The sequence below is a fragment of the Anolis sagrei genome, chromosome 5, assembly GCF_037176765.1.
Source record: "Anolis sagrei isolate rAnoSag1 chromosome 5, rAnoSag1.mat, whole genome shotgun sequence".
In the NCBI taxonomy this organism is placed as follows: Eukaryota; Metazoa; Chordata; class Lepidosauria; order Squamata; family Dactyloidae; genus Anolis; species Anolis sagrei.
The window spans coordinates 454,067-480,500 of record NC_090025.1 but is presented as its reverse complement, the minus strand read 5'-3'; the positions used below and the strand labels follow the sequence as shown (position 1 = coordinate 480,500).

General features: G+C 48.3%; 2 protein-coding genes across 2 annotated transcripts in view; both read left to right on the top strand.

Annotated features, from left to right (window-relative positions):
- The first annotated feature begins 10,538 nt into the window (after nt 1-10,538).
- On the top strand, nt 10,539-19,853 carry LOC132779041 (AP-5 complex subunit sigma-1). The gene is made up of 3 exons (XM_067468420.1): nt 10,539-10,608; nt 12,879-13,074; nt 19,051-19,853. The coding sequence occupies exons 2-3, from the start codon at nt 12,893-12,895 to the stop codon at nt 19,484-19,486; spliced, it is 618 nt and encodes a 205-aa protein (XP_067324521.1). The 5' UTR covers nt 10,539-10,608; nt 12,879-12,892; the 3' UTR covers nt 19,487-19,853.
- LOC132777432 (AP-5 complex subunit sigma-1-like) overlaps nt 10,556-26,434 on the top strand; it is a 127,319-nt gene continuing 111,440 nt past the window's right edge. The window contains exon 1 of the mRNA XM_067468421.1: nt 10,556-10,608. The gene's annotated coding sequence lies outside the window, so the exon portion shown is untranslated. The remainder of the gene's footprint in view (nt 10,609-26,434) is intronic.

The following is a 26,434-nucleotide window of genomic DNA, read 5'->3' as shown; positions in this document are numbered from 1 at the left end:
CAGGATACTGAAAATCCAACAGACCTGGGGGGAAAACCAACAGCATCCACCACCAAAATCCAACAGACCTGGGGGAAAAACCAGCAGCATCCACCACCAAAATCCAACAGACCTGGGGGGAAAACCAGCAGCATCCACCACCAAAATCCAACAGACCTGGGGGAAAAACCAGCAGCATCCACCACCAAAATCCAACAGACCTGGGGGAAAAACCAGCATCATCCACCACCAAAATCCAACAGGCCTGGGGGAGAAACCAGCAGCATCCACCACCAAAATCCAACAGATCTGGGGGGAAAACCAGCAGCATCCACCACCAAAATCCAACAGACCTGGGGGAGAAACCAGCATCATCCACCACCAAAATCCAACAGACCTGGGGGGAAAACCAGCAGCATCCACCACCAAAATCCAACAGACCTGGGGGGAAAACCAGCAGCATCCACCACCAAAATCCAACAGACCTGGGGGGGGGGGGGGAACCAGCAGCATCCACCAGGTGTAGTTTGGCAAGGTCTGGAGCCTATCTAAACTATAACTCCCAGGATTCCACCACAAAAGTGGCATTGAACTCTATTCACTGCACATAGTACACCAAGCATGGGCCAACTTGGGCCCTCCCTCCAGGTGGGGTTGGACTGGGTGATGGCCCAGGAGGTCTCTTCCCACTCTAGGATTCTATGTTCAGCAGTGGAACTCTCTGCCCCGGAGGGAGTGTGGTGGAGGCTCCTTCTTTGGAAGCTTTTAAGCAGAGGCTGGATGGCCATCTGTCGGGGGTGCTTTGAATGCAATATTCCTGCTTCTTGGCAGAATGGGGTTGGACTAGATGATGATGGCCCAGGAGGTCTCTTCCCACTCTTTGATACGAGGATTCTAGGATTCCCCAGTGGCCCTTGCAAGGCTCATGTTGGGGGGTGTTTGCATGTCCTTTGGGAGACCCCTGCTCTTCATCCCCGTCCACCTGCTTGGACGCAGAGCTGGAGAGGCTCATTCCAAGGCCGGACAGGCTCCTTCAGCCCCTCCGGCCCCCATTGTGCGGCCTGCTCCTGTCTCCGGCTTCTCCTCCTCCTTCTCCTTCTCCTTCTTCTCTTCTTCCTTGGTTGCCCTCCCGCCCGGTCCCCATGCGCATCGGCAGCGGTGCATTCACGGTTCATAAGTCGCGGCGAGGCTGATGCGAAGCGACAGCGAAACCTTTAGTGGAACAAACGGGAATATAGTATCAGGGAAGGCTGACCGAGCCATGAACTGCCTCCAAACACGGAGCAGATTATCGTCAACGGAAATAGCAGGCCGTTCAGATCACTTATGTGTGAGCTACCAAATGCAGCTCCCGTGTCAGGGCGCATTAAGGAGGCACCCACGCAGAAGGATGGAGGGAGGGAGGGATGGCGCCCGGCCAAGGCGATGGCAGCAGCGCACGTTTCCCAGGGAGGCAGAGGCCAAGGGTCACCCCAGACTTGGCTGGACTTGGCTGCGGAAGCGCTCCTTGGGGACTGAAGGAGAGCCATGGCTGCATTGGAAGGCACTCATAGGATCCTAGAAGAGTTGGAAGAGATACCTCCTGGACCATCATCCAGTCCAACCCCATTCTGCTAAGAAGCAGGAATATTGCATTCAAAGCACCCCTGACAGATGGCCATCCAGCCTCGGCTTAAAAGCTTCCAAAGAAGGAGCTTCCACCACACTCCCTCCGGGGCAGAGAGTTCCACTGCTGAACATAGAATCCTAGAGTGGGAAGAGACCTCCTGGGCCATCATCCAGTCCAACCCCCATTCTGCCAAGAAGCAGGGATATTGCATTCAAAGCACCCCTGACAGATGGCCATCCAGCCCGTTTCAAAGCCTCCAAAAAAGGAGCCTCCACCACACTCCCTCCGGGGCAGAGAGTTCCACTGCTGAACGGCTCTCACAGTCAGGAAGTTCTTCCTCATGTTCAGGTGGAATCTCCTCTCTTGTAGTTTGAAGCCATTCCTCCCTTGCGTCCTAGTCTCCAGGGAAGCAGAAAGGAAGCTTGCTCCCTCCCTCCTCCTCCCTGTGGCTTCCTCTCACATATTTATACATGGCTATCATCATATCTCCTCTCTGCCTTCTCTTCTTCAGGCTCAACATGCCCAGCTCCTTAAGCCGCTCCTCATAGGGCTTGTTCTCCAGACCCTTGATCCTTTGAGTCTCCCTCTTCCTCTGGACACATTCCAGCTTAGAGTCAATCTCTCTCTTGAATTGTGGTGCCCAGAATTGGACACAATATTCCAGGTAAAGTGGTCTAACCAAGGCGGAATAGAGCATGGGGAGCATGACTTCCCTGGATCTAGACACTAGGCTCCTCTTGATGCCTGAGGCCAAAATCCCATTGGCCTTTTTTGCCGCCACATCACTTTCCTGGCTTGTGTTTAACTTCCTCCCCACGAGGACTCCAAGATCTTTTCCACACGTCCTGCTCTCGAGCCAGGCCTCATCCCCCATTCTGTCTCTTTGCATTTCATTTTTCCTGCCCAAATCAATAACATGCGTGTGCATAGGGTCCTTAGACACCGCAAAGCCCTGGAATGAAGCTGCAGGAAAAGAGTTTCCACATGAACATTAGCAAGGAGGGGATGGGGGATGTCGGGGGTCGGGGGTCAGTACCCCGGCCAAAGGACATCCACAAGAAGGGAAAGGCAAATGCAAAGCACTCTCTGGCAGTGGCTTGGCTAAAATGCCCCCATAGCGCTATGTCACAAAATCCGGACAAAAACAAAATCTGTTCCTGTTTCGGAAGTGTTGTTTCCTGTTTAATTGTGCAGTCCTTATTTTGAAAGTCGTTGCTAGACTGCAGAAACTTCCTTTTTGTGGCTGCCACAAACGAGGATGAATTGGTGGAGAGTCTTGAGGTATTCGTTGCAAAGCCACAGCAAAACGAATGAAGCAGAGAGTGTTTAAGGACCGGGACATCCATAGAATCCTAGAGTGGGAAGAGACCTCCTGGGCCATCATCCAGTCCAACCCCTTTCTACCAAGAAGCAGGAATATTGCATTCAAATCACCCCTGACAGATGGCCATCCAGCCTCTGTTTCAAAGCTTCCAAAGAAGGAGCCTCCACCACACTCCCTCCGGGGCAGAGAGTTCCACTGCTGAACGGCTCTCACATAGGGATACCAAGGTGCTCCGAGTGTAGTATCCTGGGGGTGGGTCCATAGTGACTGTGGAGCCCTCTTTTTGACCTGCATCTTCTCCAGCAGTGAGGACATCGGTTTCCAGGTGGAAGGTGGTCCTGGTCGGGGTTGGCTTGACGCGCCTTCCTCTTGTCACGTTTCTTTCTTTTGCTCTCCATTTGTGCCTCTCCAAATTCTGCAGCACTGCTGGTCACAGCTGACCTCCAACTAGAATGCTCATGGGCCAGGGATTCCCAGTTCTCAGTGTCTATGCCAGAGTTTTTAAGGTTGGCTTTGAGCCCATCTTTCAATCTCTTTTCCTGTCCTCCACGCCTGCGAGATGTGGAATCCTAACCCAAACCCTAAACCTTACACTAACCCCTAAGCCTAATTCTAACCCTTACCCTACCCCAAACCCTAAACCTTACCATAAGCTTTACCCTAACCCTCCGCTCCTTTCTATCCTCCCACCAAATTGAAGCATCTTCCTGCCCTCCTCAGTGTGTCGTTCTCCCCTTCCATTATTCACAACCGCTGCTACGGGATGTGCGTAACGTTCGGAGCTTCCGGACCCAGCTATCATACTATCGCCGCCTTTTTATTTACTTTCACTTGTGACTAATAGGCTGTTTCTGGTGTAGAACTGGACATCAGCATGAGAAGCTGGAGCTGACAGGCGGGAGCTCACCCCACACCCCAGATTTGAATCACCAACCCTGCAGACATAAAATCATAGAATCAAAGAGTTGGGAGAATCCTCCTGGGCCATCATCCAGTCCAACCCTATTCTGCCAAGAAGCAGGAATATTGCCTTCAAATCACCCCTGACAGATGGCCATCCAGCCTCTGTTTCAAAGCCTCCAAAGAAGGAGCCTCCATCACACTCCATGGCGATTCATAACTCTTCCAAAGGTAGAGTCTTGGCGGTGAGTCCATAAGTGGCTTTGAAGACCTCTTCCAGAGTAGAATCCTAGAATCCAAGAGTTGGAAGAGACCTCCTGGGCCATCATCCAGTCCAACCCCATTCTGCCAAGAAGCAGGAATATTGCATTCAAAGCACCCCCCACAGATGGCCATCCAGCCTCTGTTTAAAAGCTTCCAAAGAAGGAGCCTCCACCACACTCCCTCCGGGGCAGAGAGTTCCACTGCTGAACATAGAATCCTAGAGTTGGAAGAGACCTCCTGGGCCATCCTCCAGTCCAACCCCATTCTGCCAAGAAGCAGGAATATTGCATTCAAAGCACCCCTGGCAGATGGCCATCCAGCCTCTGCTTCAAAGCCTCCAAAGAAAGAGCCTCCACCACACTCCCTCCGGGGCAGAGAGTTCCACAGCTGAACATAGAATCATAGAATCAAAGAGTTTGAAGAGACCTCCTGGGCCATCCTCCAGTCCAACCCCATTCTGCCAAGAAGCAGGAATACTGCATTCAAATCACCCCCGACAGATGGCCATCCAGCCTCTGTTTCAAAGCTTCCAAAGAAGGAGCCTCCACCACACTCCCTCCGGGGCAGAGAGTTCCACTGCTGAACATAGAATCCTAGAGTTGGAAGAGACCTCCTGGGCCATCCTCCAGTCCAACCCCATTCTGCCAAGAAGCAGGAATATTGCATTCAAAGCACCCCTGGCAGATGGCCATCCAGCCTCTGCTTCAAAGCCTCCAAAGAAAGAGCCTCCACCACACGCCCTCCGGGGCAGAGAGTTCCACAGCTGAACATAGAATCATAGAATCCTAGAGTTTGAAGAGACCTCCTGGGCCATCCTCCAGTCCAACCCCATTCTGCCAAGAAGCAGGAATATTGCATTCAAATCACCCCCGACAGATGGCCATCTAGCCTCTGTTTAAAAGCCTCCAGCACACTCCCTCCGGGGCAGAGAGTTCCACTGCTGAACAGCTCTCACAGTCAGGAAGTACTTCCTCATGTTCAGATGGAATCTCCTCTCTTGTAGTTTGAAGCCATGGCTCCATTGCATCCAAGGAAGCAGAAAGGAAGCTTGCTCCCTCCTCCTCCCTGTGGCTTCCAGTCAGCAGTTCAGCCGGCACAAGGGTTTAACCCATTGCACCATCGGGGGCAAAACGTCAGGAGAAAATGCTGCCAGAACACATTGGCCAAACAGTCCAGAAACCACATGACAACCCCAGTGATTCCAACCAGGAAATCCTTTGACAATAGAAGCAACAGGAATGCTCACAAGGAGAACAATACTGAGCGAGAGGTGCGGCTCCATGTGGACCAGTGACTTCCTCACAGGGAAAATGTTTTGTGTTTTGCATTTGAGTGGTTTTTGATGATTGATGGGCTGCTGAGAAAATGTACCAAACGGGTGCTGGGTATTTATATGATCGATCTGTGGTTCTCACTTGCTTTTCAACCCAATCCTAATGTAATAATGCATTTGTCTGTGTCTCTTCTTTGAGGCCATAACCTTTCCTAGCCTCATTCCACCCGGACTTGTCCTCCTTCCTTCTTTTCCTTCCTTCTTTCTCTTCCTGGAGGAATTGTCAGGCGGATCTCTCCGCCAAAGCCGTCCACAGTCAATTCTTAACCTCTGGCACCCTCTCATGTCCGCCCAAGAAAAATACTCCTAACTGTCCAGGTGAAGGGAAATGATACGAAGCAGCAGCAGCAGGTGCCTCCACACTGCAGAATTAACACAGTTTGGCCACACTTTAATTGCTCTGCCTGAAGGCTGTGGAACAGGCAGTGATAAAGTGGTACCAGGTTGGTTGGCTCTGCATCTCGTGGTGCCAGAGTGCAGTCTGTTCAGCGCCTTCCAAGTCGCCCCGTCTTCTATGTGCCCAGGGGGGAGTCTCTCATTTGGTATCAGCCATTGATTGAGGTGCTGGGTTTGAGCCTGCCACTTTTGGACTCTCGCTTGCTGAGGTGTTCCAGTAAATGTCTCTGTAGATCTTAGAAAACGATTTCTTGATTTAAGTCGTTGACGTGCTGGCTGATACCCAAACAGGGGATGGGCCAAAGATGTCTCTGCCTTGGTCCTTTCTCTATTGGCTGCTACTTCCCGGCGGATGTCAGGAGGTGCAATACTGGCTAGACAGTGTAGTTTCTCCAGTGGTGTGGGGCGCAGACACCCCGTGATAATGCGGCATGTCTCATTAAGAGCCACATCCACTGTTTTAGCGTGGTGAGATGTGTTCCACACTGAGCATGCATACTCAGCAGCAGAGTAGCACAGCACAAGGGCGGATGTCTTCACTGTGTCTGGTTGTGATCCCCAGGTTGTGCCAGTCAGCTTTCGTATGATATTGTTTCTGGCACCCACCTTTTGCTTGATATTCAGGCAGTGCTTCTTGTAGGTCACAGACACAGTCCAGAGTGACTCCTCCCAGGGATTTGGGTGCGTTGCAATGCTCCAGTGGGATTCCTTCCTTCCCAGGTCATAATCCTCAGTGCTCGGGATGCTTGTCTGTTCTTGAGATGAAAGGCACATGTCTGTGTTGTAGATGGATTGGGGATCAGCTGGTTTTCCCTGTAATAGGCAGTAAGAGCACCTAGAGCTTCGGAGAGTTTCTGTTCAACCATCTCAAAGCTCCCTGCTTGAGTGGTGATGGCATGATCATGAGCATAGATGAAGCTCTCTGTCCCTTCTGGCAGTGGCTGGTCATTTGTGTAGATGTTGAACATGGATGGAGCAAGCACGCTCCCCTGAGGCAGGCCGTTCTTCTGTTTCCGCCCTCTGCTTCTCTGGCCCTGGAACTCAACAAAGAAGCTCCTGTTTCGTAGCAGGTTTCCTATGAGGCGGGTGAGGTGGTCGTCCTTTGTGATATTATACATTTTTCTCAGGAGGAGGAGGCGATGGTTCACAGTCTCATAGGCTGCTGACAGGTCTATGAAGACAGCTCCTGTGATCTGCTGCCTTTCAAAACCATCTTCTATGTGCTGAGTCAGGTTCAACACGAGATGCAGAGCCAACCTCAAGAAATGGGGCCAAGAAAGTGGAATCCTCGACATGCGAGTGCGGAGAAGAGCAAACCACTGACCACCTGCTGCAATGCACCCTGAGCCCTGCCACATGCACAATGGAGGACCTTCTTGCAGCAACACCAGAGGCACTCCAAGGGGCCAGATACTGGTCAAAGGACATGTAATCAACTACCAAACTCACAATTTTCGTATTTTGTCTGTTTTTGTTTTGCTTTGTTCTGTTAGAAATGTAATATAATCGACTGGTTGCATTGACACGATAAATAAAAAAATAAATAAAAGTACCAGGTTGGTATAACTTTGCAGTGTGGGCGCAACCTTGCTATGAATGCAGAATCCTGACAGTTCTCATTGAAGGATAACAATCCCTATGAGGAGAGGCTTCAAGAGCTGGGCACGTTAACCCTGCAGAAGAAGAGACTGAGAGGCGACATGAGGAGGGCCATATGTAGATATGTAAAGCCAGGGACATCCTAGGGAGGAGGGAGCAGGCTTCCTTTCTGCCGCCCTGGAGACTACGAGGCAATGGAGCCATGGCGTCAAATGACAGGAAAGGAAGGAGATTCCACCCGAGCATGAGGAAGAACTTCCTGACTGTGTGAGGGAGCTGTTCACCAGTGGAACTCTCTCTCTCTGCCCTGGAGTGTAGTGGAGGTTCCTTCTTTGGAGGTTTGAAGCATAGTCTGGATGGCCGTCTGTCGGGGGTGCTTTGAATGTGATTTTCCTGCTTCTTGGCAGAATGGGGTTGGACTGCATGGCCCACCAGGTCTCTTCCAACTCAAGGATCCTATGAGAGAGAGCTGTTCAGCAGTGGAACTCTCTGCCCAGATTGTGGTGGAAGCTCCTTCTTTGGAGGCTTTGAAGCAGAGGCTGGGTGGCTGTCTGTCGGGTGTGCTTTGAAGGCAATTTTCCTGCTTCTCGGCAGAATGCGTTTTGACTGGGTGGCAGAAAGATATATTCAAGAGAGATATTGACTCTAAGCTGGAATGTGTCCAGAGGAGAGCGACTAAAATGATAAAAGGTCTGGAGAACAAGCCCTATGAGGAGCGGCTTAAGGAGCTGGGCATGTTTAGCCTGAAGAAGAGAAGGCTGAGAGGAGATATGATAGCCATGGATAAATATGTGAGAGGAAGCCACAGGCAGGAGGAGGAGGGAGCAAGCTTGTTTTCTGCTTTCCTGGAGACTAGGACGCAAGGGAAGAATGGCTTCAAACTACAAGAGAGGAGATTCCACCTGAACACGAGAAAGAACTTCCTGACTGTGAGAGCCGTTCAGCAGTGGAACTCTCTGCCCCGGAGGGAGTGTGGTGGAGGCTCCTTCTTTGGAAGCTTTTAAGCAGAGGCTGGATGGCCATCTGTCAGGGGTGCTTTGAAGGCAATATTCCTGCTTCTTGGCAGAACGGGGTTGGACTGGATGGCCCATGAGGTCTCTTCCAACTCTTGGATTCTATGATTCTATGACTGCATGGCCCACCAGGTCTCTTCCAACTCAAGGATCCTATGAGAGAGAGCTCTTCAGCAGTGGAACTCTCTGCCCCAGATTGTGGTGAAGGCTCCTTCTTTGGAGGCTTTGAAGCATAGGCTGGATGGCTATCTGTCGGGGGTGCTTTGAATGTGATTTCCTGCTTCTTGGTAGAATGGGGTTGGACTGGATGGCCCAGGAGGTCTCTTCCAACTCTAGGATGCTATTATTCCAACTCTGTGATCCTATGATCGTTCCTATCTATTTATCCGTAGATTAAGATCTTCCAGGGAGGTCCTGCTCTCGGCCCCATTGGGCCAACAGGTGCGACTGGTGGGGTTGAGGGACAGGGCCTTCCTTCCTTTTGGGTGGTGGCCCCTCCCACGGCTGTGGAACTCCCTCCTTCCTGTGTGAGATCAGGTTGGCCCTGGCCTTGAGGAGACCGCTCAAGACCCGGCTGTGGAACCAAGCATTCGGCCCATCATCGGAATATTTAAAGTGAAAGTGGGAAGTGCAAGGACCCAGGACTGTTTACGAACAACAGCCATGTCTTTGTGTGAAACTGAAAGGGTCTTTGAGTGAAGGGGCTTTGAGTGAAATTAACAGCAAAAGAGAAACATGCCCTTTCTCTGTAGAAAAGGAGCAACAGGGAAGAAAATGTTTTTAAGAAACAAGATGTGACATGTAGAGGTCGGAAGTTGTGTTGTGGTTAAGCTCAAAGGTTGTGGTTAAGCGTAGAGTCTGCAGGTACAAGAAGGTACTTTCCATCAAAAGGTCAAGGGAGGGGGGCTGGAAAGAGAGTACTTCACATGACCTATTACTTGAGTATAAATAAATAAATACCCACCTATAATTCTAAGCGGCTCTTGATCGAGAACTTGGGCGTCAAAACATGAGCTTGTTAACTCAATGCTTCACTTACCTTTCCTATCCGCCTCGTGCAAACAGCTTGAAGGCAACTTTATACCAATTGTTTTCCATAATTTGGACTCCAACTCCCAGCATGCCTCACAGCCTCAGGCCCCTTCCTTATTTAGACCAGGCTTGTGCCTCACTTGGGCCTTCCCTCCAGGAGTTTAGGACTCCAACTCCCAGCATTCCTCACAGCCTTAGGCCCTTTCCTTTTCAGACCAGGCTTGGGCCTAACTTGGGCCTTCCCTCCAGGGGTTTTGGACTCCAACTCCCAGCATTCCTCTCAGCCTCAGGCCCCTTCCTTTTCAGACCAGGCTTGGGCCTAACTTGGGCCTTCCCTCAAGGGGTTTTGGACTCCAACTCCCAGCATTCCTCTCAGCCTCAGGCCCCTTCCTTTTCAGACCAGGCTTGGGCATAACTTGGGCCTTCCCTCCAGGCGTTTAGGACTCCAACTCCCAGCATTCCTCACAGCCTCAGGCCCCTTCCTTTTTAGACCAGGCCTGGGCCTCACTTGGGCCTTCCCTCCAGGAGTTTAGGACTCCAACTCCCAGCATTCCTCACTTGATCTACCTATACCAACTAGATTAGGCCTGGGCCCACTTGGGCCTTCCTTCCAAGGCTTTTGGACTCCAACTCCCAGCATTCCTCACAGCCTTAGGCCCTTTCCTTTTTAGACCAGGCTTGGGCCTCACTTGGGCCTTCCCTCCAGGAATTTTGGACTCCAACTCCCAGCATTCCTCACAGCCTCAGGCCCCTTCCGGGGAAAATGAAACCAAAACAAAGCTCCAGCCAATCAACGCTCGACTCGAGCCTCTAATCCCGCCCCCGCCTGCGGATTGACTCCGCCCCTTTGTGCTCATTGGACAGATCACTGCCCAATCCCGGCGCGCCCCTTTCACTCAGGCGTGGCCACGCCCACTGTTCCAGCGCCGACCAATCGGCGAGGAGAGCTCCCAATCCTCCTGCTTGGTGGTAGGGGGCTACGCATGCGCACTTTGCCCTCGCTATGGACCACATTACCCAGCGTGCCTCGCGCTGCGTCCTCCTTGCCTGCCCTTCAGGGCCCGCGCAGGGCATGCCGGGAAGTGTAGTCTTTCGTGCTAGAGCGGCTTTTGCCGGGCTCACCAGGAAGCAGTAAGAGCCGGGTTGCTGTGAGAGAAAGGTGAGCCTCGTTTTCCTTAATTAAGAGTAATTCGCGGCCTTATGTGTTGTGAATGAGAATGAGGTCAATAATGATGATGATGATAATAATAATAATAATAATAATAATAATAAATGGGGAGTTGTAGGTTTTTCCGGCCTATATGGCCATGGTCTAGAGGCATTCTCTCCTGACGTTTCGCCTCCAACTATGGCAAGCATCCTCAGAGGTAGTGAGGTCTGTTGGGACTAGGAAAAAGGGTTTATATATTTGTGGAATAATGGCCAGGGTGGGACAAAGGACTCTTGTCTGCTGGAGCTAGGGGTGAATGTTTCAACTGACCACCTTGATTAGCATTTGAAGGCCTGGCTGAGCTTGGGGGAATCTTTTGTTCAGAGGTGATTAGATGTCCCTGCCTGCTTCCTCTCTGTTGTTGTGCTGTTCTAATACTGGTAGTATTAAAAAACTCTAAAATTAGAACAGTACAACAACAGAGAGGAAACAAACAAGGACCTCTAATCACCTCTCAACAAAAGATTCCCCCCAGGCACTTCCAAGTCATTATATGCTAATCAAGGTGGTCAGTTGAAACATTCCCACCTAGCTCCAGCAGACAAGAGTCCTTTGTCCCACCCTGGTCATCATTCCACAGATATATAAACCCTATTTCCTAGTTTCCAACAGACGTCACTACCTCTGGGGATGCTTGCCACAGATGCAGGTGAAACGTCAGGAGAGAATGCCTCAATAATATGGCCATATAGCCTGAAAAAACCTACAACAACCCAGTGATTCCGGCCATGAAAACCTTCAACAATACATTATTAATATTATTGTTATTATTATTATTATTAGTAATAATAACAATAATAATAATAATATATCTGTGGGTATCTAATCACCTCTCAAGAAAAGATTGCCCCAGGCACTGCCAGGCCATTCTATGCTATGTTCCGAAGAGGGACTCAGGCTGGCTAACAGCAGGAAATTCATACACACATCGAATAAACATAAAAGCATCATAATACATTAATACAAAAATACATTAAAATGCAGATCATACCATTACAAAAGTCAGGTTGTCAGAGTAAAATCACAAATTCATCGCCATCCGCCTTTAGTGTGGTCAGCCGTTATTGACTCAATCATCATTCTGCAAATGCCATATTCCAAAGCCAAGATTTTACCACCTTTCTGAAAGTCAGGAGGGAAGGGGCAGATCTAATCTCCAGTGGGAGAGAGTGCCAGAGCCAAGGGGCCACCACCGAGAAGGCCCTGTCCCTCGTCCCCACCAGACGCAATTGCGAGGGTGGTGGGACTGAGAGCAGGGCCCCTCCAGAAGATCTTAATCATAGAATCATAGAATCAAGAGTTGGAAGAGACCTCCTGGGCCATCATCCAGTCCAACCCCATCCTGAAGAAGAAACAGGGATATTGCATTCAAAGCACCCCTGACAGATGGCCATCCAGCCTCTGCTTAAAAGCTTCCAAAGAAGGAGCCTCCACCACACTCCCTCCGGGGCAGAGAGTTCCACTGCTGAACGGCTCTCACAGTCAGGAAGTTCTTCCTCATGTTCAGATGGAATCTCCTCTCTTGTAGTTTGAAGCCATTGTTCCCTTGCGTCCTAGTCTCCAGGGAAGCAGAAAGGAAGCTTGCTCCCTCCTCCTCCTCCCTGTGGCTTCCTCTCACATATTTATACATGGCCCTCATCATATCTCCTCTCAGCCTTCTCTTCTTCAGGCTGAACACGCCCAGCTCCTTAAGCCGCTCCTCATAGGGCTTGTTCTCCAGACCCTTGATAATTTGAGTCGCCCTCCTCTGGACACATTCCTGCTTAGAGTCAATATCTCTCTTGAATTGTGGTGCCCAGAACTGGACACAATATTCCAGGTGTGGTCTAACCAAAGCAGAATAGAGCATGGGGAGCATGACTTCCCTAGATCTAGACACTAGGCTCCTCTTGATGCCTGAGGCCAAAATCCCATTGGCTTTTTTTGCCGCCACCTCACATTCCTGGCTCATGTTCCCCTTCTTCCTCCCCACGAGGACTCCAAGATCTTTTGCACACGTACTGCTCTCGAGCCAGGCATTGTCCCCCATTCTGTATCTTTGCATTTCATTTTTCCTGCCAAAGTGGAGTATCTTGCATTTGTCCCTGTTGAACTTCATTTTGTTAGTTTTGGCCCATCATCTCTCTCATCTGTCAAGATCCCTTTGAGTCCTGCTCCTGTCCTCTGGACTATTGGCTATCTTAACAACCTGTGGTTCTCACCCCGTCCCTCCCTTGCAGCCCCCTCTGGCACCATGGTTCACGCCTTCATCGTCCACACCTTGCGCAGCTGCGGCCGTTCTGGGGACGAAGCCCCGCCTTGCAGAGTTCTCTATTCCAGGGTCTTCAGCCCCGAAAGGTCCGAAGGCGGCGGCGGAGGCCGAGACCCCGAGAAGGAGCGCCTGGCCCAGAAGGAGAGGATCTTGGCCGTAGCCAGGTACACGAACCAGGGAAGGCTGCTCTTTCTCCCCCTTGATTTTGAGGTGCGTCTGCGCCAGGCATAGGCTAACTTCAGCCCTCCACAATTCCTACCTGCTGTTAGGAATTGTGGGAGTTGAAGTCCAAAATATCTAGAGCAGCGGTTCTCAACTTGTGGGTCGCGACCCCTGGAGGGGTCGCAAAGGGGTGTCAGAGGGGTCGCCAAAGACCATCACAGACAGTATTTTCTGTTGGTCATGGGAGTTCTGTGTGTGAAGTTTGGCCTAATTCTATCATTGGTGGGCTTCAGAATGATCTTTGGTTGTAGGTGAACTATAAATCCCAGCGACTACAACTCCCAAATGTCAAGGTCTATTTCCCCCAAACTCCACCAGTGTTCACATTTGGGCATATTGAATATTCATGCCAAGTTTGGTCCAGATCCATCATTGTTTGAATCCACAGTGATCTCTGGATGTAGGTGAACTACAACTCCCAAACTCAAGGCCAATGCCCACCAAACCCTTCCAGTATTTTCTGTTGGTCATGGGAATTCTGCATGCCAAGTTTGGTTCAAGTCCATTGTTGGTGTAATTCAGAATGCTCTTTGAATGTAGGTGAACTATAAATCCCAGCAACTACAACTCTCAAAGGTCAAGGTCTATTTTCCCCAAACTCCACCAGTGTTCACATTTGGGCATATTGGGTATTCGTGCCAAGTTTGGCCCAGATCCATCATTGTTTGAATCCACAGTGATCTCTGGATGTAGGTGAACTACAACTCCCAAACTCAAGGTCAATGCCTACCAAACCTTTTTGGTCGTGGGAGTCCTGTGTGCCAAGTTTGGTTCAATTCCATTGTGGGTGGAGTTCAGAATGCTCTTTGATTGCAGGTGAACTATAAATCCCAGCAACTACAACTCCCAAATCTCAAGGTCTATATGCCCAGTGTTTACATTTGGGCATATTGAGCATTTCTTTCAAGTTTGATCTAGATCCATCATTGTTTGATGTCTGGATGTAGGTGAACTACAACTCCCAAACTCAAGGCCAATGCCCACCAAACCCTTCCACTATTTTCTGTTGGTCATGGGAGTTCTGTGTGCCAAGTTTGGTTCAAGTCCATTGTTGGTGTAGTTCAGAATGCTCTTTGATTGTAGGTGAACTATAAATCCCAGCAACTACCACTCCCAAATGACAAAACCAATCCTCCCATCCCAACCCCACCAGTATTCAAATTTGGGCCTATTGGGTATTTGTGCCAAATTTGGTCCAGTGAATGAGAATACATCCTGCATATCAGATGTTTACATAACGATTCATAACAGGAGGAAAATGACAGTAATGAAGTAGCAATGAAACTAATTTTATGGTTGGGGGTCACCACAACATGAGGAACGGTATTAAGGGGTCACGGCATCAGGAACGTTGAGAACCACTGATCTAGAGGGCTGAAGTTTGCCTATTCCTGGTGTAGATGCAGCCTTTGTGTGAATGCGATGACCTGGACATCTGAAGGAGCTCCTCCCTTGTATATCCCTGATTGAGAACTGAAGCTGGAGAGATGCATTGTGGGAGCAGGGACTTTTCTTCTGTGGCACCTCAGTTTTGGAATATTCTCCTGCTAGAGGTCTGATTGGGACTGGTGTTGGTTGCAATGAGGTCAAGGAAAACACCCAGGTTTCAGTTAATTTCTGCTGGTCATTTTGGTAGAAAAATACCCCTGGGTCACAGCAGGTGCACTTAATTTCAGAAGGGTTGGCTGTTACGTGTGGCTTCATGTATCCACACAGAGTTCATGAATGCAGGGGTCTTTGCATACTTGGGGATATGGCAGTCATAATGAATGCCCGTAGAAAGAGGGATCATGATGTTATCAATGCCACGTAGGATCGAAGAGTGGCACAGGGTTATCCGCCATCTTTGTTTATCAGCCAGGAAGGTTGGGCAATGACAGAAAGAAAGGCTAGCGAAACCCCTGGTCCAGAAAGGTTCTTTTCATGCAGGCTTCCTAAGGTATACCTGTGGATATGGAGATCATAATCTATTCAAGCAGGAAGTGGGTTGTAACATGCACCTGTATTTGAGATCCATATACCAGAGTCCCACAGGGCTTTGCCTACCACCCTTGTTATCAGTGTACGGCTCCGGCCCAGCGTACCTGTCCGAACGGATCTCCTTCTACGTCCCACCTCGGAGTTTAAAATCTTCTGAGGAGACCCTGCTCTCTGCCCCACCTTTATCACAAGTGAGACTGGTGGGGACGAGGGACAGGGCCTTCTCGGTGGTGGCCCCTCGCCTGTGGAATTCACTTCCCGGGGAAATTACGTCATCAACATCCCTCCTCTCTTTCAGAAGGAAGTTAAAAACCTGGATATGGGACCAGGCCTTTGGGTAATCTGGCAGGTGGATAAAAGACAATGGCGACCAGAGTAGGAAAGGACAATGACAATGCTGGATGGAGTATGGATTTATGAATCGACGAACGTTGACCACAAGATGATTTTATTGCTGCTATTGTATTAATTTGACTGTTTTAACTAGTTATAAATGTTGTTGTTATATTGTGTTTTGTATATTGTATTTTGTGAACTGTTGGGCATCCAATTGTGTCTTTTGTAAGCCACCCTGAGTCCCCCTGAGGGGGTTGAGAAGGGCGGGGTAGAAGCACTCCAAATAAATAAATAATTAATAAATAAAATATGAAGTGGGCGAGACAAAGCCTGGCAAATCCCCCGGCCCAGAGAAGGAAGTAATCATGGAAGAAAGACTAGCGAAACCCCTGGTCCAGAAAGGTTCATTTCAGACTGGCTTTCTCAAGTAGACCTGCGACTATGGAGGTTGCATTCAAGTAGGAGGTGGGTTGCATTTGAGATCCATTTATCATTGCCACATGGGATGTAAGAGTGGCACAGGGTTACCCACCATCTTTGGTTATCAGCCTGGGATGTTGGGAAATGACAGAAAGAAAGGCTAGCAAAGCCCCTGGTCCAGAAAGGTTCATTTCAGACTGACTTCTTCAAGTTTACCTGTGGATACGGAGGTTGTAATGCATTCGAGCAGGAAGCGGGTTTGTAACATGTACCTGTATTTGAGATCCGTTTGTCAGTGCCCCACAGGACCTTGCCTACTATCTTTGCTGTCAGTGTAGGAAGTGAACGAGACGAAGCCTGGCGAATCCCCCGGCCCAGAGAAGGAAGTAATCATGGAAGAAAGACTAGCGAAACCCCTGGTCCAGAAAGGTTATTTTCATGCAGGCTTTCCAAGGCAATGGTTCTCAACCTGGGGTCCCCAGATGTTTTTGGCCTCCAACTCCCAGAAATCCTAACAGCTGGTAAACTGGCTGGGGTTTCTGGGAGTTGTAGGCCAAAACACCTGGGGACCCACAGGTTGAGAACCACTGTTCTAAGGCATACCTGTGGATACGGAGTTCATAACCCATTCAAGCAGGAAGCGGTATTTGAGATGTATATACCAGAGTCCCGCAGGGCTTTGCCTGTCATCCTTGCTATCAGTGTAGGAAGTGAGTGAGACAAAGCCTGTCGAATCCCCCGGCCCAGAGAAGGAAGTAATCATGGAAGAAAGACTAGCGAAACCCCTGGTCCAGAAAGGTTCACTGCAGACTGACTTCCTAAAGTATACCTGCGACTATGGAGATTGCAATGCATTCAAGCAGGAAGTGGGTTGCATTTGAGATCCATTTATCAATGCCACATAGGATCGAAGAGTGGCACAGGGTTATCCGCCATCTTTGATTATCAGCCTGGGATGTTGGGCAATGACAGAAAGAAAGGCTAGCAAAACCCCTGGTCCAGAAAGGTTCTTTTCAGACTGACTTCCTCAAGTTTACCTGTGGATACGGAGGTTGTGATGCATTCGAGCAGGAAGCGGGTTGTAACATGTACCTGTATTTGAGATCTATTTGCCAGTGCCCCACAGGACTTTGCCTACTATCTTTGCGGTCAGTGTAGGAAGTGGGCGAGACAAAGCCTGGCGAATCCCCCGGCCCAGAGAAGGAAGTAATCATGGAAGAAAGACTAGCAAAACCCCTGGTCCAGAAAGGTTCACTGCAGACTGACTTCCTCAAGTTTACCTGTGGATACGGAGGTCGTAATGCATTCGAGGAGGAAGCGGGTTGTAACATGTACCTGTATTTGAGACCTATTTGTCAGTGCCCCACAGGACTTTGCCTACTATCTTTGCAGTCAGTGTAGGAAGTGGGCGAGACAAAACCTGGCGAATCCCCTGGCCCAGAGAAGGAAGTAATCATGGAAGAAAGACTAGCGAAACCCCTGGTCCAGAAAGGTTCATTTCAGACTGACTTCCTCAAGTTTACCTGTGGATACGGAGGTTGTAATGCATTCGAGCAGGAAGTGGGTTGTAACATGTACCTGTATTTGAGATCTATTTGTCAGTGCCCCACAGGACCTTGCCTACTATCTTTGCGGTCAGTGTAGGAAGTGGGCGAGACAAAGCCCGGCGAATCCCCCAGCCCAGAGAAGAAAGTAATCATGGAAGAAAGGCTAGCGAAACCCCTGGTCCAGAAAGGTTCATTTCAGACTGACTTCCTCAAGTTTACCTGTGGATACGGAGGTTGTAATGCATTCGAGCAGGAAGCGGGTTGTAACATGTACCTGTATTTGAGATCTATTTGTCAGTGCCCCACAGGACTTTGCCTACTATCTTTGCGGTCAGTGTAGGAAGTGGGTGAGACAAAGCCCGGCGAATCCCCCGGCCCAGAGAAGAAAGTAATCACGGAAGAAAGGCTAGCAAAACCCCTGGTCCAGAAAGGTTCATTTCAGACGGACTTCCACAAGTTTACCTGTGGATACGGAGGTTGTCATGCATTCGAGGAGGAAGCGGGTTGTAACATGTACCTGTATTTGAGATCTATTTGCCAGTGCCACACAGGACTTTGCCTACTATCTTTGCAGTCAGTGTAGGAAGTGGGCGAGACAAAACCTGGCGAATCCCCCGGCCCAGAGAAGGAAGTAATCATGGAAGAAAGACTAGCGAAACCCCTGGTCCAGAAAGGTTCATTTCAGACTGACTTCCTCAAGTTTACCTGTGGATACGGAGGTTGTAATGCATTCGAGCAGGAAGCGGGTTGTAACATGTACCTGTATTTGAGATCTATTTGTCAGTGCCCCACAGGACTTTGCCTACTATCTTTGCGGTCAGTGTAGGAAGTGGGCGAGACAAAGCCTGGCGAATCCCCCGGCCCAGAGAAGGAAGTAATCATGGAAGAAAGACTAGCAAAACCCCTGGTCCAGAAAGGTTCACTGCAGACTGACTTCCTCAAGTTTACCTGTGGATACGGAGGTCGTAATGCATTCGAGGAGGAAGCGGGTTGTAACATGTACCTGTATTTGAGACCTATTTGTCAGTGCCCCACAGGACTTTGCCTACTATCTTTGCAGTCAGTGTAGGAAGTGGGCGAGACAAAACCTGGCGAATCCCCCGGCCCAGAGAAGGAAGTAATCATGGAAGAAAGACTAGCGAAACCCCTGGTCCAGAAAGGTTCATTTCAGACTGACTTCCTCAAGTTTACCTGTGGATACGGAGGTTGTAATGCATTCGAGCAGGAAGTGGGTTGTAACATGTACCTGTATTTGAGACCTATTTGTCAGTGCCCCACAGGACGTTGCCTACTATCTTTGCAGTCAGTGTAGGAAGTGGGCGAGACAAAGCCTGGTGAATCCCCCGGCCCAGAGAAGAAAGTAATCATGGAAGAAAGGCTAGCGAAACCCCTGGTCCAGAAAGGTTCATTTCAGACGGACTTCCTCAAGTTTACCTGTGGATACGGAGGTTGTAATGCATTCGAGCAGGAAGCGGGTTGTAACATGTACCTGTATTTGAGATCTATTTGTCAGTGCCCCACAGGACTTTGCCTACTATCTTTGCTGTCAGTGTGGGAAGTGGGCGAGACAAAGCCCGGCGAATCCCCCGGCCCAGAGAGTTTCATTTCTCCTTCCTTGCTTGTCTTCCTTTCCAGGCAGGTGGACTCCTCTTGCAAGTTGCACCTGCAGGCCGCGGGGAAGCCCTCCTGGGAGCCGCTGGCCCTGCCCCCCGAGGACCCCGCCCCGCTCCAGGATGCCCCATCGGGGGCCTTCCGCCTGCCCCCCGGCGACCCCTTTCCTGTGGCAGAAGGGGAGCTGACGGTGCTGTGGCTGGCCGTGCACAGCGTAGCCTTCGCCCTGGTCTGTGGCCCCCAGGAGAACCTGCTCTTGGCCGAGGGCACCCTCCGCAGCGTGGCCCGCTCCCTCCTGGACCACCTCCGCCTCTTGGGCTCCGGGAGTGACGTGCTGCTCAAGGCCGAGCGGACGGAGGTCGTCCTCGGCCGGTTCCTGCCCCACGGACAGCTGCTCTTCCTCAACGACCAGTTTGTGACCGGGATGGAGAGGGAGGTGGCGGCCGCCCTCGGGAAGTGAAAGAAGGAACGAAAGTGGAACCCCTCCGTGCCTTGGACTCTTGGGTTAAAGTTTGGACTAAAACCCGGAGCGGACTCATGACTATGGAAAGGACCCCTTGCAAGGCAGGAAACTCAGTCAAGATACATCCTGACTTTTTTGTATTGGGGGAGACTTCACATCTGCTTTTCTACACTGCATTTCCCAGAATCCCCAAACCAGCCTGGTGCAGAAAAAGTAACTTTTTCAAGTTTTCTCTAAATCAAGAGTAGGAATCACAGACTGGACCCCTTACCTTTCTTTTTGGTCTCGTTGCTCACAGGGCCTGGCTCTGTATACAGTTCTTGCAAGGAAACCACTTTCCTCTCAGTAAAACTTCTTCTTCTTATTGTTGTTGTGATTGCATTTATTTTGCACTAGCCATCCCCTGCTATGCGTTGCTGTGGCCCAGCCTGTGTATATGTGTTTTGTATGTGTATGTGTGTGTATTAGGGCTGGGAAAAATTTGTTTCTAAACTCGATTCGTTTTTAGGGGGGTTTTGCGTTTCGATTTTTAAAAGAATTCCGAAATTTTCCTTAAAAAAAATTCGTTATTTACAAAATTTCATAAATTACGAATCAATTATGAATCAATTTTGAAACAATTACGAATCAATTCGTTAATGGCGGGCGCAATCGCACAATACGCTAAAAAAACCTCCAAATGGGACAGGAAGCTTCCCTCTCCCTCTGTTGTTGACTGTTGGTGTGATAATTTATTTTTTTTTCACTGAGAAAAGAAACAGCAACCCTAAAACTTGCACCAGACATGCGGAAATAATAACGAAACGATTTCGAATCAATTACGAATCGATTTCGAAACAATTACGAAACAATTACGAAATGAATTGAAAAAATTCGTTTCGTTTTTTAGTTGCTCCTGAATGGTTCAATGTCGCTTCGTTATAAAAAAAATAACGAATTAATAACGAATTACGAAATTAACGAACGAAATCGCCCAGCCCTAGTGTGTATATGTGTCAGAGGCACGTCAAGCCAACCCCGACTAAGACCTCCTTCCACCTGGAAACCAATGCCCTCACTGCGGAAGAAGATGCAGAGCAAGAATAGGGCTCCACAGCCACATACGGACGCACAAGAATACTGGAAGACAATCCTCCTCGGAAAACGAGGGATCGCCTATCTAAAATATGTGTCAGACTGTAGGCTCTATATAGCAATATTAAATAACCACTCACAAGCCGGTTTTGCCTTGAAATGGATATATTGCTTGTATCTCTGCAGCAAAGAAAGACACTCCTGACTTTTCCCCACCACCACTTCCTTTTATACACTTTTCCTGCCCATCTCCCCCTCTTCTCAGTTTCCTTATTAGAGCTTGTTGCGTCACAAGTTCCCATACAAGGTTTCCAGCTCTCTCTGCTGGCTTCAAAATGTCACAGAGAGAGAATTGATTCAGCCAGGATGATTCAGTCAGGATGTCACGGAGGGAATTTGTTTTCATGCTGTCAGAAATTGACTCCTGACAATATGTGTATATATTAGGGCTGGGCAACCACGGAAAAATTTGTTTTTAAACTCGATTCGTTTTTAGGGTTTTTTTGCGTTTCGTTTTTTAAAAGAATTCCGAAATTTTTCTTTAAAAAAGTTCGATATTTACGAAATTTCGGAAATTACGAAACAATTTCGAAACAATAACGAATCGATTCGTTAATGGCGGACGCAATTGCGCAATACGCTAAAAACCCTCCAAATGGGACCGGGGGAACTTCTGAAGCTTCCCTCTCCCTCTGTTGTTGACTGTTGGTGTGATAATTAATTTTTTTTATCACTGATAAAACAAACAACAACTATAAAACTTGCACCAGACATGCGGAAATAATAACGAAACAATAATGAAACAATTTCGAAACAATTACGAAACGAATTGAAAAATTCGTTTCGATTTTTAGTTGCTCCTGAATGGTTCAATATCGCTTCGTTATCAAAAAAATAACGAATTAATAATGAATTACGAAATTAACGAACGAAATCGCCCAGCCCTAGTGTGTATATGTGTCAGAGGCGCGTCAAGCCAACCCCGACCGGGACCGCCTTCCACCTGGAAACCAATGCCCTCACTGCGGAAGAAGATGCAGAGCAAGAATAGGGCTCCACAGCCACATACGGACGCACACGAATACTGGAAGACAATCCTCCTCGGAAAACGAGGGATCGCCTATCTAAAATATGTGTCAGACTGTAGGCTCTATATAGCAATATTAAATAACCACTCACAAGCCGGTTTTGCCTTGAAATGGATATATTGCTTGTATCTCTGCAGAAAAGAAAGAGAATACTGACTTTTTCCCACCACCACTTCCTTCTATACACCTTTCATGCCCATTTCCCCCTCTTCTCAGTTTCCTGATGAGAACTTGTTGCTTCACAAGTTCCAATACATAGAATCATAGAATCAAAGAGTTGGAAGAGACCTCATGGGCCATCCAGTCCAACCCCATTCTGCCAAGAAGCATGGCTTCCAGCGCTCTCTGCTGGCTTCAAAATGTCACAGAGAGAGAATTGAGTCAGCCAGGATGATTCAGTCAGGATGTCACAGAGGGAATTTGTGATGTCTTCATGCTGTTGGAAATTGACTCCTGACAATATGTGTATATATATATGTGTGTTTGCGTAAATATATATGTGGTTTTCTGCATGCATTGTAATGTATTTTTTATTTTTTGGATTTTTACGTCTCTTCTGCTGTGTTTTTATGAGTGATGGTCACTTGTCGGCCTGAGAGGTGTCCAAATTTGGTGTCAACTCGTCCAGAGGTTTTTGAGTTACGTTAATCCCACAAACGGACATTACATTTTTATTTATATAGATTTCCTCAGTCCTTTTTGACATTTCCACAGCATGAGAACAAATTATCTGACTCGCCATCATTCTTGGGCTGGCCTGCGGGAAATCATAGAATCATAGAATCAAAGAGTTGGAAGAGACCTCATGGGCCATCCAGTCCCACCCCATTCTGCCAAGAAGCAGGAATATTGCATTCAAATCCCCCCTGACAGATGGCCATCCAGCCTCTGCTTAAAAGCTTCCAAAGAAGGAGCCTCCACCACACTCCGGGGCAGAGAGTTCCACTGCTGAACGGCTCTCACAGTCAGGAATTATGCTGGCCTGAGCGCCGGGCTTTCGAATCCCATTTGCTCGGCCAGCGAGACCCACTGGGTCACTTTGGGTGAGTCACGCTCTCTCGGCCTCAGAGCAGACCTGGCCAAAGAAACCCCTTCGGGCTCGCTGCACGTCGGAAATGACCTTACAGCACACCACAACAACAACAACAACAAACGGGAAATCCAGGAAATGAAGTTTTATTAGGTTGAACGCCTGTTTTTGGGAAATGATCATTTAAGATAGGATTGCGAGGAAAAAGAAACCATAGAATCCTAGAGTTGGAAGAGACCCCAAGAGGTCATCCAGTCCAACCCCATTCTGGAATATACAGCTAAAGTAGGCATGGGCAAACTTGGGCCCTCCGGGTGTTTTGGACTTCAACTCCCACAATTCCTAACAGCCTACCGGCTGTTAGGAATTGTGGGAGTTGAAGTCCAAAACACCTGGAGGGCTCAAGTTTGCCCACTCCCGAGAGATGCCTTTCCACCTCCAGAGATGGAAATGATTGCTTGGAGCTCAGACCAGGCGCCTTGCCCATCGCCTGCCTTGCCCGAGCGTTTGGCCAGCTTCGTGGCGACTGGAGTGTTGGTGCAAGTCTCTGGGGCTGTCCTTCCCGCGGACAGACAGTCATAGAATCATAGAATCAAAGAGTTGGAAGAGACCTCCTGGGCCATCATCCAGTCCAACCCCATTCTGCCAAGAAGCAGGAATATTGCATTCAAATCACCCCTGGCAGATGGCCATCCAGCCTCTGCTTCAAAGCTTCCAAAGAAGGAGCCTCCACCACACTCCCCCTGGGGCAGAGAGTTCCACTGCTGAACGGCTCTCACAGTCTCTTCCTTCCTTCCTTCCTTCCTTCTGCTCAGGGAATGGCCTTCTCGCAGAACGCCTTGTAGCTGTAGGAGCAGCTGATGTCATTCCACTGCTGGGAGGCGTGGACGCAGTCCTCTCGGTTCCCTACGCCCCCCACCCAATTGTCCGGCTGGCGTGGGGACCAGAGGCTGCAAAGAGAAAGGAGAAACGATGATTGGAAAAAAGATATAATGAGGTTCATTTGGCAGAAAAAAAACCCAAGAATAAATTATAAAAACATGATAGAAGGGAAAAGCAAAGGAGGCCTAGCAACCCCAGACATAAAATCATACCATGATGCATGCGCGCTGATCTGGATAAGGGATTGGACCAAATTAGAGAAGGAAAAAAATTTAAACATAGAAGGAGAAGGATTAAGACTAGGTTGGCACGCATATGTTGGATACGATAAGGTAGAAAAAGAAAATTTTTTTCGGAAACCACTTCATCCAATCCACCCTAATTAAAGTATGGAACAGACACAAAGATAAATTTTATAAAAAAACAGCAACTTGGCTATCTCCGCTAGAAGCGTCACAGAGAAGAGTAACGGGATGGTACGACCGGCCCAGATATAAAGACATAATAAGAAAGGAAGGAGGAGAATTCAAGATGAAAACCCAAGAGGAATTAAAAAGTATAAACAACAGAATCTCCTGGTATCAATATGAACAAATTAAAGAACACTTTAAGAAAGACAAAGAAAAAGGATTCGAGGAAGGAAAAAAACTTTTGGGACAAAATAATGCAATCAGAAAATAAACTAATTTCCAAAATATATAAGAAACTCATAGAAGAAGAAAATAACAAAGAAGAAGGGAAAAATTATATGAAAAAATGGAGGGAAAATCTGGGAAGAGAAATAAAGAAAGAAGAATGGGAAGAAGTATGGAATAGGAAATTAAAATATTCAAAGGCAATGGAACTTAAAGAAAATTGGATTAAGATGGCCCATAGGTGGTATATCACACCACATAGATTAGGAAAATTCAACGAAAACACAAATACAAAATGCTGGAAGTGCGGAGAACAAGAAGGGACGTATTACCACCTATGGTGGACCTGTCCAAAAGCAACAGCATACTGGAAGATAATACAAAAAGCGTTACAAAACATACTAGAGATAAACATACCTCTAAAACCAGAAATTTTCCTATTAGGAATACACAATATAAAAATGGAAAAAAATAAAGACAAAATTCTATTCCTTTTGACAACAGCAGCCAGAATAATGTATGCAAAATATTGGAAAAAGAAAGATCCCCCAGATGAAGAAGAATGGTTAACCAAAATATTAGATATAAGAAACATGGACAAACTGACAAATATATTAGCAAAAAAGAAGGGTACTCCAACGCTGGAAATAGACTGGAAACACGTAACAACATATCTAACAAAAGTAAAGAATATGAATATAATCACTTAAAGGAACATGATTGTAAACATAGAAATAGGGGAGAGCAAGATATAAAAGAAGGAAAAGGAAGAAAGAAGAAGGAACAGGATAAAAACTCTCCAGAGGATACCAGGAAGTCAACACAACATCTACAATAACTACACACACTCCTATTCCCCACTGTATATTTCTAAATTTCCTTTCTCACAATGCACACATAAAAAGAAGGACAACCTGGACATTTTCTAACACATCTATGCTATTACCCCTCTTTCCCCCTCTTCCCCCCCCCCCCTTTATACTTCCCCTCACAGAGCGAGAGACTTTTACAGGTTTAAAAGTTTCCAGCACTATCTCTATCTATTGCTGTATTTTTAAGAAAAGAAATAAAGATTATTTTATAAAAATAGAAAGGAGAAACAGGGAGAGGGTCGCGGAGGAACGTCCTGCCAAAGGGCGTCCTGCCAAAGGGCGCACCAGAACGTCCTGCCAAAGGGCGGAAGGGGTGCAGCTGGACGCCGCTTGAGCCGCTCTGGTCCCATGGCATGGGACCCCGGGAGATGGAGTTTGCAAAGGCCCCAGCCCTCTTTGGCAGAGAAGAGAAGGATAAAGGCCTTGTGAAGAGGCTCAGTGCTATTTCCAATCAGACACTAGAAGTGAGGAGATAGCAAGACAATAAACTGTATGCTTATGCTTCTATGTCCGTTGGGGAGATAAAAGCAGGATATAAATAAATATAACAACAACAACAACATGTGGATCATAATAAATTGTGGCAAGTTCTTGGTGGGATGGGCATCCCAAGCCCCCTTCCCTCTCTCCTGAGGAATCTGTCCAAGGACCAAGGAGCCACAGTCAGAACTGACCACGGAACAGGAGACGGGTTCAAGATTGGGAAAGGCGTCCGGCAAGGCTGCATCCTCTCACCCAACCTCTTTAACTTGTATGCAGAACACATCATGCGAGGATGGATGAATGCAAAGCTGGGGTGAAAATTGCTGGAAGAAACATTAGCAACCTCAGATATGCAGATGACACCACCCTGATGGCCGAAAGCGAGGAGGAGCTGAGGAGCCTTCTAATCAAGGCGAAAGAAGAAAGCGCAAAAGCCGGGTTGCAGCTAAACATCAAAAACCCCAAGATGATGGCAACAAGAATGATTGACAACTGGGAAATAGAGGGAGAAAATGTGGAGGCCGTGACAAGGTTTGTATTTCTAGGTGGGAAGATTACTGCAGATGCAGACTGTGGCCAGGAAATCAGAAGACGCTCCCTTCTTGGGAGGAGAGCAATGTCCAGTCTCGATCAAAGAGTCAAGAGTAGAGACATCAGACTGGCAACAAAGATCCATTGCCTAGTCCAAGCCATGGTCTTCCCTGTAGTCACCTACGGAGGTGAGAGCTGGACCTTCGGGAAGGCTGAGCAGAGGAAGAGAGAGGCTTTTGAGCTGTGGTGTTGGAGGAAAGTGAGGAGAGTGCCTTGGACTGCGAGAAGATCCAACCAGTCCATCCTCCAGGAAATAAAGCCCGACTAAAGCTCACTGGAGGGAAGGAGAC